General features: G+C 32.5%; 2 protein-coding genes across 3 annotated transcripts in view; both read left to right on the top strand.

The window, feature by feature from the left end:
* The window catches only part of LOC143069269 (uncharacterized), a 425,535-nt gene that overhangs the window by 252,316 nt on the left and 157,951 nt on the right, over positions 1-15,268 (top strand). The gene's annotated exons all lie outside the window — the stretch shown is intronic.
* LOC143069270 (transmembrane protein 87A-like) overlaps positions 1-15,268 on the top strand; it is a 53,200-nt gene that overhangs the window by 4,926 nt on the left and 33,006 nt on the right. Inside the window, exons 2-6 of the mRNA XM_076243819.1 lie at positions 3,913-3,970; positions 5,914-6,017; positions 7,182-7,298; positions 12,492-12,542; positions 13,602-13,646. Coding sequence (XP_076099934.1) covers positions 3,913-3,970; positions 5,914-6,017; positions 7,182-7,298; positions 12,492-12,542; positions 13,602-13,646 — 375 coding nt within the window. The remainder of the gene's footprint in view (positions 1-3,912; positions 3,971-5,913; positions 6,018-7,181; positions 7,299-12,491; positions 12,543-13,601; positions 13,647-15,268) is intronic.

Genomic DNA, 15,268 nt, shown 5'->3' with positions numbered 1-15,268 from the left:
ATATTTCTTCTCCTTTTAGTGTTTTGTCCACTCTATATCGGAAACTGTCACAAACAAGGCTTCTTTTTCCCTTATTAGTCTCGGTCAAAATAATATCCATTTTAACACGTACATGTATTATTAGTATTAAGATTTCAAGTGCCAAGGGACTTTTCACTTAATAGATATATATATAAGAATTTTAGAACAAAGAAAATTTGCATAGCCAATGAATTATAGTAGAATTGATTGGTAAATAGAGATCAACTTAGGATTTCACTTACATAAACCAGCCAGAACCGGTCGAATTACTCGGGTGTGAAATAAAATAAAAAATATTTATAACTAAATCTTACTTTTTTTTCTTACTTTTAAAAAAAAATCTTAATTCGTGTAAAATTATCAGGGAAAATTTCGCTCAAATGTCCTGTCTGAAAACTCAGGTAAGGTTAATATCCCGGCGCTCAAATGTCCTATGAAGTCGGCGCTCAAATGACCCTATGTGCTTTTTTCTTTTTCGCTCAAATGTCCTATGCCCACACAAAGAAGGACCTTTATCAGGTTGGAAACAACACCTAGGGATACCCCGTCAATGTTAGGACATTAAAAACCACTTTTTAAGTACAAATGAGCACACATTCATATTATTTGAAGAAACTTTTCCTAAAGAACTATACATCTTATGATCTATCTGGTATTATATGGTCAACACATGTCCAAGAACTTTGATATGTTATTGGCCTTATATCTTCTTTATTATTCAAAATAATTGGACCCTTCATTTAGAAAAGTTGTTCTTAATATATTGTCAGAATTTCCCATTTTTAAGCTAATAAATTTACATTTTTCTATTTTATTTTTTTACAAGAGTAAAATGACCCCTTGACTAAGGGTAGTCCCCTCATTTAAGGGATTTCTCATGTTGATATTTAGGGGGGGGGTCCACGTGAAAAATAATGAATAGTACATTAAACCTTAAATGATTTGGTAATTTAATTGAATACATAAATAAAATTTTGTTACAGCAAGTGTAATGTCAATAAATTAGTGAATAAACTACTTTTTATTATCTACATGGTAATACTGCATCATTGAAGTTTGTCAATCAGCCATGCTTTTATTCTTATTCTGTGTAAGAACCTCCTTGCAGTTGAAAAATCATTTGCCATGTTCACGATTTTACAATTTGACCAACAAACAGAGAAATACAACACAAGTTCAATATCTAGCATGTTAAAATAATCTTGAGAGAAAACGTTTTTGATTGGCTGATTAATTTGATCATGAGAAACATACAATTTGATTGGCTGAACACGATTGTCCTCCATTGGACACAGTTCAAAATCGGGAACAACAATATTTTTCGTGTAGATTTTCACCAAATCGTGTTTTAGAGGGTTTTTCAGGAACACGATCGTGCAATCGTGACAAAGGGTCAAAATCGTGTAGTACACGCCTAAATCGTGAAAGTTGGCAGGTATGTCTTTGTTGTTTTAAAAATGAAATACAGTGACATTCTAACAACATAAACAGGGGCCTGTTCATCAAAGCTGTCCTAGGATTTGACGTTAGACTTCTCAAAGGAATAAATTATGATAAAGTAAGGACTGACTAACGTAATACGGCATGCACACTGAAGCTATCTTTGGACTACCTCAGCTAGGATGTCCTTTTTAACCACTTTTCTAAGTGTTAGCTTATAAAAAAAAGGAATATATTATTTTAAAAATGCATTGCATTAATCGGTATTAAATAATTACAAGATTAAAAATATTATTGGTATTATCGTAAAGTAAATAAATAATAGTTTTCTAATTAATGGTACATTTCAACTGTATGAAAACAAAAACACACAAAATTTGACAATGTTTTATATAACAATTGAAAAAAAATGGTTGTGAACAGCAGAAACTGTGAAAAACTAATAATTAGTCAATAGGAAACAGTCATTATATATTTTTGAGTGAGTTTAATTCAAACTTACGGTTTTATACTTTACAGAGTTCATAGTCAAAAGAAAAATTTATAATGTTATTTCCATGATTTTAAACAGTAAATGCAATTAACTTATACATTCAGCCAACATAAACTGTTCTTGGTTTAAGTGTGATGAGTATTTTTCAACCATGTATGTTTGCCCTTAAATGTGAACTATCAAAAATACAGGTGAAGGAATTAATCCTGCGCTAAAATAAGCTATAATGTATGCACGAAGAAGTTGCACAGTTAAAAGAATTGCTGGTATTAAAATATGGTTTCCATGTTGTGAGCTACAGATGTGACAATACTTGACAGATTTTTATTTCAATATGAAAGATGGATGTTATAGACTATGAAATTAGTATTTCTGTTTCTGCAAAAGATGATGTCATCACTCAAATAGTCATGAGAAATATGCAGAAAATGGCTTCCAATTTTTCCCCAAACAAAAGGGGGAGAATGCCCCACGTTCACCAAGAAAGTTCCCTGAACTTCATGGAACTTACTGACAAAAGATTCTGACTACTCAGATATACTTTATCCCTCCTGAGCAGATGTTGATCTAAAAGTAAAAATTAAACACTAAAAGTATTGTGTTTAAACTACTTGACTTTTAATTTCTATGATCACTTTATACTGGCAGCATAATTGTAAGGATTTCATTATGGATAGATTGTTTCATGTGTATTTTAATATCATGTTTTTATTGTACAATTGTATCAGCAGGGATGTAACTTTAATAATATCGCCAGTGTTCTCCCCAGGCCGTTTTAGCACAGCGCTAAAAAGCGCTATTGCAATTCCCCGCTGTCCTATTGCACTGACCTCAGCGCTATCCCACGCAAACGCGTCGCTATATTTTTTTCCGTATTTTTCAATTTTTTTCAAATTTCCCGCTTATTTTTCACTTCGGATCACGTGATCGACTGGTTTACGATTTTTGAAAGAATTATTTCCGTTGTATTAAAGTAACTCCGCGGGACCAGTCTAATAAATTTTACAAAATGGCGTTTTTGAAAGATCAAAATAAACAAAGATTTCAACATTGACATCTATTTTTTTAATTTAAAGAATATAAAGAGGCATATATGAATGAAATGAGATGACATGAATTGACCGCATTTCCTGACGTCACTCACAAACTTGTTTTACGAACTTTGAACAAACGAGGATTTTAAAAACGATCAAACACAGGGGTCTATTACAAATTATTTGCCGGGTTTACTATCCATACGAACCCCGAAAATGAGCAAGTCTTAAGTATTCATTATCCCCTATTCGAACTTATAATTGTTTAGTCAGGAATTCTACCATTTGATAGCAATTTGAGAGCATATGATTTGAGAAATTTTACTGTCCCGATGTCAAGCTTGGATGAGGCCATTTAAATATTATAAAACGTTAAGGTCATAAAAATGAGAAATATTTATGCAAAAAAATGTTAATTCCTGTCAAACGTCGTAAGGTTAACAGTACACTGCTACAGTTGGTTACAAAACCAAACACTGAAACAGAAGCTGACAATGACTTTATTGTTGGTCCTTACATGTTCTGCAACATTACCTGATAGTGCTAAGAAATCTTCACACAGGCATGTCTAGACCCATCATGGAAAAAGACTTCTCCTCCAGTTTTATACATAGATAGTATGAGGATTTAATATATGAATTTACAATGGAGAAAAAAATACTCTTCTTCTTTATCCAGACAATAACATTAACAGACAAAGCCTCATTAAGGGGTACACTGTAACTTCCATGAGCATGATGAGGACATCATAACAAGAGGAAACATCAAAGGCATAATATAATAAAAACACATAACAAAACAATTACAAACAAACCGCACGCCGCGATAAAGTTACTATCCAAAAATCCTGGGGAGAACACTGATCGCTGTTCAGCATGGAAGACTTTAATTGTAATTGTACATGTAATTTTATTTTTATTTCAGAAAAATATCACTTCTATATCAAAGATTATGTACAATACCACAAAGATATATGTTAAAGGTTTGTTTTTTATTGTTTTTAAAACATTTCTTTAATTAAATATATTTAAAAAAATATCCTTTTCAAATAAGCCTATCAGGCTCTTAAACAGTATAATCAAAACTTATTCTACATGTAAGATGTTAAATTTAGAAATAAAATTAAGGATATGTGGTTACGTATGATTATCAATGATACAACTATCCATCACAGTTTAAATGAAGTGGATGTATAAAGTATAGCTATAGGCAACCATACATGTACCACCTTCAACAAATAGAAAAACCCATACTGTATGGTCAGCTATAAACATTTACATGTTTTGTACTAATTTTGTACGTCAGTCTACATATACTATAGAAATCAATTTATTTTCAGATTGTTGATTTGAAACACCATTATTCATGGTCCCATCTGTTTTTATACGACCGCAAAATTTGAAAAAATTTTCGTCGTATATTGATATCACGTTGGCGTCGTCGTCTGCGTCGTCGTCGTCCGAATACTTTTAGTTTTCGCACTCTAACTTTAGTAAAAGTGAATAGAAATCGATGAAATTTTAACACAAGGTTTATGACCACAAAAGGAAGGTTGGGATATCATTGATTTTGGGAGTTTTGGTCCCAACATTTTAGGAATTAGGGGCCAAAAAGGGCCCAAATAAGCATTTTCTTGGTTTTCGCACTATAACTTTAGTTTAAGTGAATAGAAATCTATGAAATTTGACACAAGGTTTATGACCACAAAAGGAAGGTTGGGGTTGATTTTGGGAGTTTTGGTTCAAACAGTTAAGGAATTCGGGGCCAAAAAAGGGCCCAAATAAGCATTATTCTTGGTTTTCACACAATAACTTTAGTATAAGTAAATAGAAATCAGTGAAATTTAAACACAAGGTTTATGACCACAAAAGGAAGGTTGGGATTGATTTTGGGAGTTGAGGTCCCAACAGTTTAGGAATTAGGGGCCAAAAAGGGGCCCAAATAAGCATTATTCTTGGTTTTCGCACCATAACTTAAGTATAAGTAAATAGAATCTATGAAATTTAAACACAAGGTTTATGACCATAAAAGGAAGGTTGGGTTTGATTTTGGGAATTTTGGTCCCAACAGTTTAGGAATAAGGGGCCCAAAGGGTCCAAAATTGAACTTAGTTTGATTTTAACAAAAATTGAATCCTTGGGTTTTTTTAATAAGTTGAATCTAAAAATGTACTTAGATTTTTTATTATTGGCCCAGTTTTCAAGTTGGTCCAAATCCGGGTCCAAAATTAAACTTTGTTTGATTTCATCAAAAATTGTATAATTGGGGTTCTTTGATATGCCAAATCTAACTGTGTATGTAGATTCTTAATTTTTGGTCCCGTTTTCAAATTGGTCTACATTAAAGTCCAAAGGGTCCAAAATTAAACTAAATTTGATTTTAACAAAAATTGAATTCTTTGGCTTTTTTTGATATGCTGAATCTAAACATGTACTTAGATTTTTGTTTATGGGCCCAGTTTTCAAGTTGGTTCAAATCAGGATCCAAAATTATTATATTAAGTATTGTGCAATAGCAAGAAATTTTTAATTGCACAATATTCAGCGATAGCAAGAAATCTTCACACAGTATTGTGCAATAGCAAGAAATTTTCAATTGCTCAGTATTGCGCAATAGCAAGAAATCTTCAATTGCACAGTATTGTGCAATAGCAAACATTTTCAATTGCACAGTATTGCGCAATAGCCAGAAATATCTAATTGCACAATATTGTGCAATAGCAAGAAATTTTTAATTGATTGGAGTTATCTTTCTTTGTCCAGAATAGTAGTTGCTCTTATCATTTATAATATGATACATGGCCAATAATACAATGATTAAGAAACATATTGTAGTGAATCAAAAAAGGGTAGCAAAGGTTATTCTGATGACATAAAAAGTTGTTTAAAAACTTGATGTTTTCAATGGCTTTATTTTTTTTTAAAGTTACACCAAATCCTGACAACATGGATCTTGCATCAGAAATTACAGTAACATGGATGCTACGATATTCAAGGTGTATGGAGGAATACATGACGATCAATGAACCAGTGAGTACTGCTAGTGACATGGTGTTATTGCATAAACGTACATAGATATAGGAAGATGTAGTATGAGTGCCAATGAGACAAGTCTCCATTCAAATAACAATTTATAAAAGTAATCCATTATAGGTCAAGGTACGGCCTTCAACACGGAGCCTTGGCTCACGCCGAACAAGAAGATATAAAGGGCCTCAAAAATTACTAGGGGAAAACCAACAGTCCAATCTATATATATTAGAAAAAAAATGTCATTTTATAAATATATACAGCATGATAAAGGTTACAAGAAATTACATTGAAATGGTAACCATAGTGATTAGCATAATGTACAATGTAAATAGTCTATTTTATTACACAAAATAAGTTTTGTGTTGTTTTTTTTTGGCCTGGTTTTAGCAGTTGTAGTGTGCAATTGATTCTCCTCTTCTTTCTTTTGGTTTACTGATGATGATGCAAATATGTTCATAACTGGAAAGTGAATTTCAGAAGCAGTGTTATTTTCATTCATAGAAAAAGTACTGAACTTCATTTCAATCAAATACTTTTTTTTACATCATCTTCAGTAACTCCATAAAAGATGAAGACTGGACCCCATTTCTACAGGTAAAAACATGCATATATATGAATGCTATGAAGATAGGAAATTCTTTAAAATGTTGTCACATACTAAATATCTTTACAATCAAAGCTACTTTAAAATGTGAGAGGTATGCACCACTTACAAAAACAACACTGTGTAAAAAGCATTGTCAAAATGAGTATAGAAGATACACAAAATAACATCACTTTGAAGGTTAATTGATTTTAGGCAAAACAAATCTCAAATGAAAAAAATAATCATTCTTCAAAATTTAACTTAAAAATACATCATTGTACTGCATAGGACAGCATGGTGGTGTGAAACATATATAATTAACATCTTACCATACTGAACATTCTTAGAGCAATCTCAGAGCATATTGGAATCCTAAGTGTGGAGTACATGTATGTCTTTCACATTGTAATTGATAACAAGACAGCAGTTTTCCATGTTGTTGTTGAAAAACTTACATAGTTCAACTGTTTTTAACTGACATAATATGTTCTTAATGGACATTTAATTAACAGAGTTGTGACCTTGTGTGTACATTTTTCGTGTATTTGTACTGAATGATTATCTAATATTTACAGCTGATGAACAGTTTTCTTAAAGGTCCTGATTATCAAATTCTGAATGGAATGCCTTACAACTGGACAGAATATAAAACCAATTCAACTATAGTTAAAGACCACCACTGGGATCTTGGTGTAAGCATTTTGTTATAACTGTCTTACATCAAATAGAAATAAGTGTGTGTTTAAGCTATCTTGACTTGACTCAAAACTTGATTCTTTTTTTATACGACCTCAAACAAATTTTTGCGTAGTATAATGGTGTTACGAATTTACAGTTTAAGAATATTATAATATTTCTACAGTTATATATTTTCCGATATCTCTATGAGTTTCCCATTTAATCTTATTATCGTTGAAAACTGTATCTAAAATCATCCCTTTATCCTTGGTTGCTATCAGACGTTTTACATGTATAATTGTTGCTAGGGTGCTCTCTTCGAGGTCCGCGTTCGAAGTATAAATAGTGGGCAGCTATTTAGTTCAAATCGCCATTTGTACCGAATACACCAGACAGTGAACATTGGAAAGGTTGGAAAGGAAGAAGTTTACAGCAGGCAGTCGGTCAAGTTTAAGTGAAGTGTAGTGCTTGGAACCTGCGGACAGAATATAGAAAGGCTGAGGCTGTTGGCTCGGTACAGATTGTCCAAACAGGGCTGGTGCTAAGGTTTTGTGTCTCACATATCTCACTATTGCAGTGAGTGTTTGCTGACATACCATGCCTTAGTGCTGCCCTGTTGTTCCGACAGTTATACACATGTTAATTAAATAAAGTTTTATACCTTTTTAGTTTCAGCCTAGTTTGATACATTTAGGTTAAGTCCCATTTTATACATTTAGGTTTCAGCCCGTTTGATACATTTCAGTTTCAGCCCATTTGAAACATTTCGGTTCAGCCCCGTTTTATACATTTAGGTTTCAGACCCGTTCCATACATTTAGGTTTCAGACCAGTTCCAAACATTTAGGTTTCAGACCAGTTCCAAACATTTAGGTTTCAGACATTAGTGCCAAACCGTGTGACCAGTTTCTTACATTTAGGTTTCAGACCAGTTTCATAATTTAGGTTACAAACCAGTTCCATACATTTAGGTTTCAGACTATAGTTTCAAACAGTAGGACTGAAAGGGTTTTAAACAGTTTTAATAAAATAGTTTCGCGTTAGGTTGATAGGTGTTGAAATTCGTTTTATGTAGTATAGTATTTGTTTCATATTTGATAGTGATAGTGTAAACTTTTTATTGAAGTTAGAACTTTTGAATTGCTTTTCAAAATCCCAGGAAACTGGTACGAACCCAAGGATAAAAATATCTAAACGTCCCAGCCCGGTTACACGTTACAATGGTATGATGTTGTCGTCATTGTCCCAAGAAGCATTTAGTTTCCGGACAATAACTTTAGTTTTAGTAAATGGATCTCTATAAACTTTTAACAAAAGGTTCATTACCACTAAAGGAGGGTTGAGTTTGATTTTTGCGGTTGTTGTCCCAATAGTTTAGGAATTAGGGGCCAAAAAAGGGCCCAAATAGCATTTTTAGCTCACCTTTCCTTAAAGGAAATGTGAGCTTTTGCCATCACTTGGCGTCCGTCGTCGTCGTAAACTATTTCAAAGATCTTCTCCTCTCGAACTACTGAACCAATTGCAACCAAACTTTAGCTGAATGATCCTTAGGGTATCTAGAATAAAGATTGTGTTTTATTTTCCATTTTGTGAAAAAACATGGCCGCCATGGCTAAAAATAGAACATGGGGGTAAAATGCAGTTTTTGGCTTATATCTCAAAAACGAAAGCATTTAGAGCAAATCTGACATGGGGCAAAAATGTTCATTAGGTCAACATCTATCAGCCCTGAAATTTTCAGATGAATCAAAACAACCCATTGTTGGGTTGCTGCCACTTAATTGGTAATTTTAAGGAAATTTTTTCAGTTTTTGGTCATTATCTTGAATATTATTATAGATAAAGATAAACTGTAAACAGCAAAAATGATCAGCAAAGTAAGATCTACAAATAAGTTAAATATGACCAAAATTGTCAATTGACCCCTTAAGGGGTTATTGTCCTTTAATGACAATTTTTCACAATTTGTTCATCATATTTGCTAACTTTAAAAAATCTTCTCCTCTAAAACTACTCAACCAAATTCAACCAAACTTCAACTGAATGATCAGTAGGGTGTATAAAATAAAGTTTGTGTTTTATTTTCTATTTCGTCAAAAAACATGGCCGTCATGGCTAAAAATAGAACACAGGGTAAAATGCAGTTTTTGGTTTATATCTCAAAAACTCCAGCATTTAGAGCAAATAAGACAAGAAGTTAAAGTATTTATTAGGTCAAGGTCTACCTGTCCTGAAATTTTCAGCCGAATTGGGTATCTGGTTTTTCAGGTATAATGCCCCTGAATTGATGATTTTAAAGAAATTTTGCAGTTTTTGGTTATTATCTTGAATATTATTATAGATACATATAGATACAGATAAACTGTTAATAGCAAAAATGTTAAGCAAAGTAAGATCTACAAATAAGTCAATTTGACCAAAATTGTCAATTGACCCCTTAAGGAGTTATTGCCCTTTAAAGACTTTTTTCACAATTTGTTCATCATGTTGACTTACTTTAAAAAATCTTCTACTTTAAAAAATCTTCTCCTTTGAAACTGCTGTATCAATTTCAGCCAAACTTAGGCTAAATGAGTTTCAGAGTATCTAGTATAAATTTTATATTTTATTTCCTTGTATGTCAAGAAACATAGCTCCTATGGCTGAAATAGAACATAGGAGAAAATGATTTTTTTTTTTTTGCTTTTGAAGAAAATAGGACGATTCAAAGAACATTTGAATAAATTGAAAAGCCAAAATAATCATTGATGAGAGATTTAACCAAAAAAATTAAGGTGAGCGATCCAGGCCCTTGAGAGCCTCTTGTTCTTGGTTTTCGCACAATAACTTAAGTGTAAGTGAATAGAAATCTATTAAATTCTAACACAAGGTTAATGACCACAATTGGAAGGTTAGGATTGATTTTTGGAGTTTTGGTCCGAAGAGTTAAGGAAAAACGTGTAAGGGCCCTAAAAAAAGGCCCAAATAAGCAATATTCTTGGTTTTTGCTCTACAACTTTATTATAAGTGAATAGAAATCTATGACATTTAAACACAAGGTTAATAACCACAAAAGGAAGGTTGGGATCGATTTTGGGAGTTTTGGTCCCAACAGTTTAGGAATTGGGTCAAAAAGGGTCCAAAATTTAACTTTATTAGATTTCTTCAAAAATTGAATTCTTTGAATTCTTTGATATGCTGAATCAAACCATGTATTTTGATTTTGGATATTGGACCATAGTAGGTACATGTCCAATTTAAAAGTTTTTAATTTTAAGTTCTAAGACCACATTCATTCTGTGTCAGAAACCTATGTTGTGTCAACTATTTAATCACAATCCAAATTCAGAGCTGTATGAAGCTTGAATGTTGTGTCCATACTTGCCCCAACTGTTCAGGGTTTCGACTTCTGCGGTCTTATAAAGCTGCGCCCTGTGGAGCACATGGTTATAGGTTTGAAATAGCTCTAAAATGGACCCTTTTCTAGATGAAATTTCAATTTAGAATGTGTTGACCTGTTTCATAGCTAAAACAATGATAAGGTAGAAAACAATTTGACTATTTATGCAAAAGCTTTCTTTTCAAAACATAACAAATATAACATATGATATATTGAACTTCAATGGAAAAAAACTGAAAATAGGTAAATTTACCCTAAAGTTTTACATATCTGATTTGAATAATTCGGTTCTTGATGAATGCGCTTTCTGTTTTAAAGCCTAAATATAATAGAAATCCGGGATGGTTTTTTTGGGTCAAAAATCTACTTTCTGCCTGTTTCCAAGGGTTGTAGATTTTAAGGTTTAGGAAAGCTGTATAAAATAGCTCTATCTTACTTATTTACAAGTTGTGGTTTGATCATATTTTTCATGTACTGTAAGCGATAGGAATTGAGAAATTTTGATATACAACATGATTGTAAGATGTACTTGACTAGCTGATATGGTTCATTTGACCTTGATTTTGTTTTCATAGAACAATTAGTCATTTTATTGTCGAGCCTGCAACTTTTGTTGCAGAAAGCTCGACATAGGGATAGTGATCCGGCGGCGGCTACGGCGGCGGCGGTGTTAGCTAACTTCTTAAAAGCTTTATATTTTAGAAGGTGAAAGACCTGGATGCTTCATACTTTGTATATAGATGCCTCATGTTATGAAGTTTCCGTCAGTCACATGTCCAATGTCCTTGACCTCATTTTCATGGTTCAGTGACCACTTGAAAAAAAAGTTCAGATTTTTTGTAATGTTTAATTCTCTCTTATTATAAGTAATAGGATAACTATATTTGATATGTGCGTACCTTGAAAGGTCCTCATGTCTGTCAGACAGTTTTCACTTGACCTCGACCTCATTTCATGGATCAGTGAACAAGGTTAAGTTTTGGTGGTCAAGTCCATATCTCAGATACTACAAGCAATAGGGCTAGTATATTCGGTGTATGGAAGGACTGTAAGGTGTACATGTCCAACTGGCAGGTGTCATCTGACCTTGACCTCATTTTCATGGTTCAGTGGTTATAGTTAAATTTTTGTGTTTTGGTCTGTTTTTCTCATACTATATGCAATAGGTCTACTATATTTGTTGTATGGAATGATTGTAAGGTGTACCTATCTAGCGGGCAGATGTCATGTGACCTTGACCTCATTTTCATGGTCCAGTGGTCAAAGTTAAGTTTTTGAGTTTTGGTCTTTTTATCTATTACTATATGCCATAGGTCATCTATATTTGGTGTATGGAAATATTTTATGATCTTTATGTCAGTCGCGCAAGTTTTATTTGACCGTGACCTCATTTTCACGGTTCATTGCACAGTGTTAAGTTTTTGTGTTTTGGTCTATTTTTCTTAAACTATAAGTAATAAGTCAACTATATATGTTGTATAGAAGCATTGTTAGCTGTACATGTCTGCCTGGCATGGTTCATCTGACCTTGACCTCATTTTCAAGGTTCATTGGTCTTTGTTTAGTTATCTTGGTTAATGTTAAGTTTATGTGACAGTTGTATTAAAGCTTAGCTTTATACTTAGGACTATCAACATAATATCAATGATTAGTATAGAAGGCGAGACATTTCAGCGTGTGCACTCTTGTTAAAGTTTATGTTAAACCTTCAGAATACAAACATTCAATCATAAGTGAAGAAGGCTAGGCAGTGTGTGCACTCAAATTGTAGAAGTTGTGTCAATTTAACATATTTAAAGAATTGACGGTTTATACCTGATCTATTTTAGGACCACAGAAAGGATGAAATGACAGGAAAGTCAATGCAACAATATTCCCAAGTAAGTATTATATAGATTATAAACAGAAAACAGTAAAGAGGTCTAGTGAATGAACAGTGCATTTGGATTTATATTTCAACGATGAGAATTTTCTAATATAGTATAGCAACATATTTATGATCATTATCTCACATAAATGTTCAGGGTTCTCACTAAGGATTTTTAAGGCAAGTCCAGGGACTCGTCATTATTTGCCATGGTGAGTCCAACAGTAAGAAAAAAATATTTTATTGCAATATAATTTATCATTTGAGTCGTATGACAAAATATGTAATGACATTGAATTTAGATTACTATATATTAAAGTTTTGCTATACAATGTTTGATGACAATGATATTATATGTGTATGTGTAGTAATATACAAAGTATTCCAATCTTGATGCATCTTTGGACTCTGACACCAGTTTTGAAAATGATGAGTTTAGACACATTTTCATGAGTCCAGGACTCGTGGACTCGCCTTAGTGAGAACCCTGATGTTGGAATAAGATCTTTGAGCATTATCTTTTAATATAAGAATAATAGAATATAAGTAATAAGTAATCACCTTGTTTGTCCAAATGTTCGTTATGTTTTTTCAAGCACCGCCTCTAATAGACAGATCAACTTGATATTTGGTCAGAAGCTTGACAGCACTGGGAAGTTCTTAATCTATTTTGTGTAATTTTATCTAACTCATAAAAAAAAAGGTCTGTAATTTAACCCTAGGCGTTCAACCATTTGCATTTGTAAAGTAATGCTTCTTACAAGAAAAATGAACATTATTTGAACATTTCATGTTATATTAAGTGGAGAAATATGATGAAAAAAAATAGTAGGTGAATCCAAGTAAGTCCAAAGAGGGAACATTGACAAGACAAATCCTGTAAACACATCACCTCGTCAACATCATTAATGTTCATTTAACTGTAATAGGATAAGGTTCAATTTGTTCATATTATAAATTATTTTAAAGTGGGAAATATTTTTTTATTTTGATAGATTTAATTAATGCATTATGTTTTTCTGTTTTTTGTTTTTTCTCATCACAATTAAATATGTTTTTGGGTCAATTTTAGAATAGAAATAAGCGGGATACAGGAAAAACTTCTGCTGTTCCAACTGTAAGTATAGATATTTCTTTGAGGATATGAGGAATATATTCAATCTATGAATAGAACTATTGTCATACAGGAACTTTATCTGGTTGTACTAACTTGGAATTATATATGTTTTTCTCTAATTCTTTGGCAATTTAACCCTTTCTGGAAAAATTATGTAAAAAATTTAATCAACATGATGTTACTGATGATCTCATTGGATGATCGGCCAAGTTAAAACTTTTAAAGGTTCTTTATCATTGGATTATTTATCTCTGGATTAATCAAAGTGTGCTAACAAGTGTTAGCGAAATTTATAACTTTATACTCTATTATGACGTTCTTCAAACGCTTTGAGTACACACCCATGGGTAAATTCAAATACATATGCATATGTCCGTTGTTAGCAATGTCATGATTTGTTTGGGCTGTTCCAATCCTTCTTCTGCGTTGCATGCCTTTTATGAATGATTTACTACGCGGCAGTGGGGGGAAATGAAGTAACTGAACAATGACGTAAGAATGTATTGATTTTACTTTAAAATGCATGTATGGGAAACTGAAAGCCCTCATGAACTATTTTCTAGTTATTTTTACGTAGAAATCAGAAATTTGAAAGGGGCATTTTGTTTATCAAAATTTATTTAATAATTATTAGAGAAACAGATTCTTAGATAGTTACTCCTGAATGATTGAATTTATTAAGATAAAACTCATTATCGAATTGAACTATCTTGATTGGATATATCCGATTGTCCACTGTTATCAGTGTTAGAAGTACCTTTACGAAGACGCATTGTTTCCAGAATATAAGTAAAAAGGAATCAATAAAATTTAAACACAATTTTTATAACCACAAAAGGAAGGTTGGGATTGATTTTGGGGGTTATAGTCCCAAAGGTTGAAGAATGAGGGGCCAAAACAGGGGCCCAAATAAGCATTTTTGTAGTTTCCAGTCAATAACTTGTGTTTAAGTGTATAAATCTCTCTGAATTATTCCACAAGTTTCCATACTACAGGGCTCACGCTACCAGGCGACTAGTGCGAAGAAGTTGCTTTCCTGACCGTCACTTCACTTTCCCCGACCCCCAAAAGCGAAAACAAGTGGCCCTGTTGTTTCTGATACTCGCTTTCAGTCGCTTTCGTCATAGGACATTTTCAATTTTTACCAAGTTGATGAAACATCAACTTTTTATTGATAATTAAAAAAAAGCAGACAAAAACAATTCATTTTTATGCAGTTAAGCTGCATTATGCGAGCACCCTAGATTTGGGTTCTACCCAATAAATGCTGAAATACTTGCCATTGTTATTATCTAGCTCGCTACTATGTTATATATAACTAATTGAACACTTTTTTAATACTTTTTATTCTGGATTACAAAAAATATGACCAGAAAAACCTTAAATGATCGTCGATTTATCCAAAAGTTTTGAAGTTACACATAGGAAGTAGTGCTTATTAAGAATCCTTGTGTAGTTCATTATGACTTATGCTTTTGGCCAAGATGTCAAAGAACAATTGTATGAAATATTTAATCGCCGAAAATCTCTTAAGACAAGTAGTTTAGATTTCTTAAATGGCAAAAGTCGTAGGAATATTGTTTGTCATCAATACGTAGTACAACTACGTCAGTAGTTTATTA

The sequence above is a fragment of the Mytilus galloprovincialis genome, chromosome 3 (assembly GCF_965363235.1).
Source record: "Mytilus galloprovincialis chromosome 3, xbMytGall1.hap1.1, whole genome shotgun sequence".
Taxonomy (NCBI): domain Eukaryota; kingdom Metazoa; phylum Mollusca; class Bivalvia; order Mytilida; family Mytilidae; genus Mytilus; species Mytilus galloprovincialis.
The sequence above is the reverse complement of the archived record's forward strand: the minus strand, read 5'-3'. Positions and strand labels throughout refer to the sequence as shown.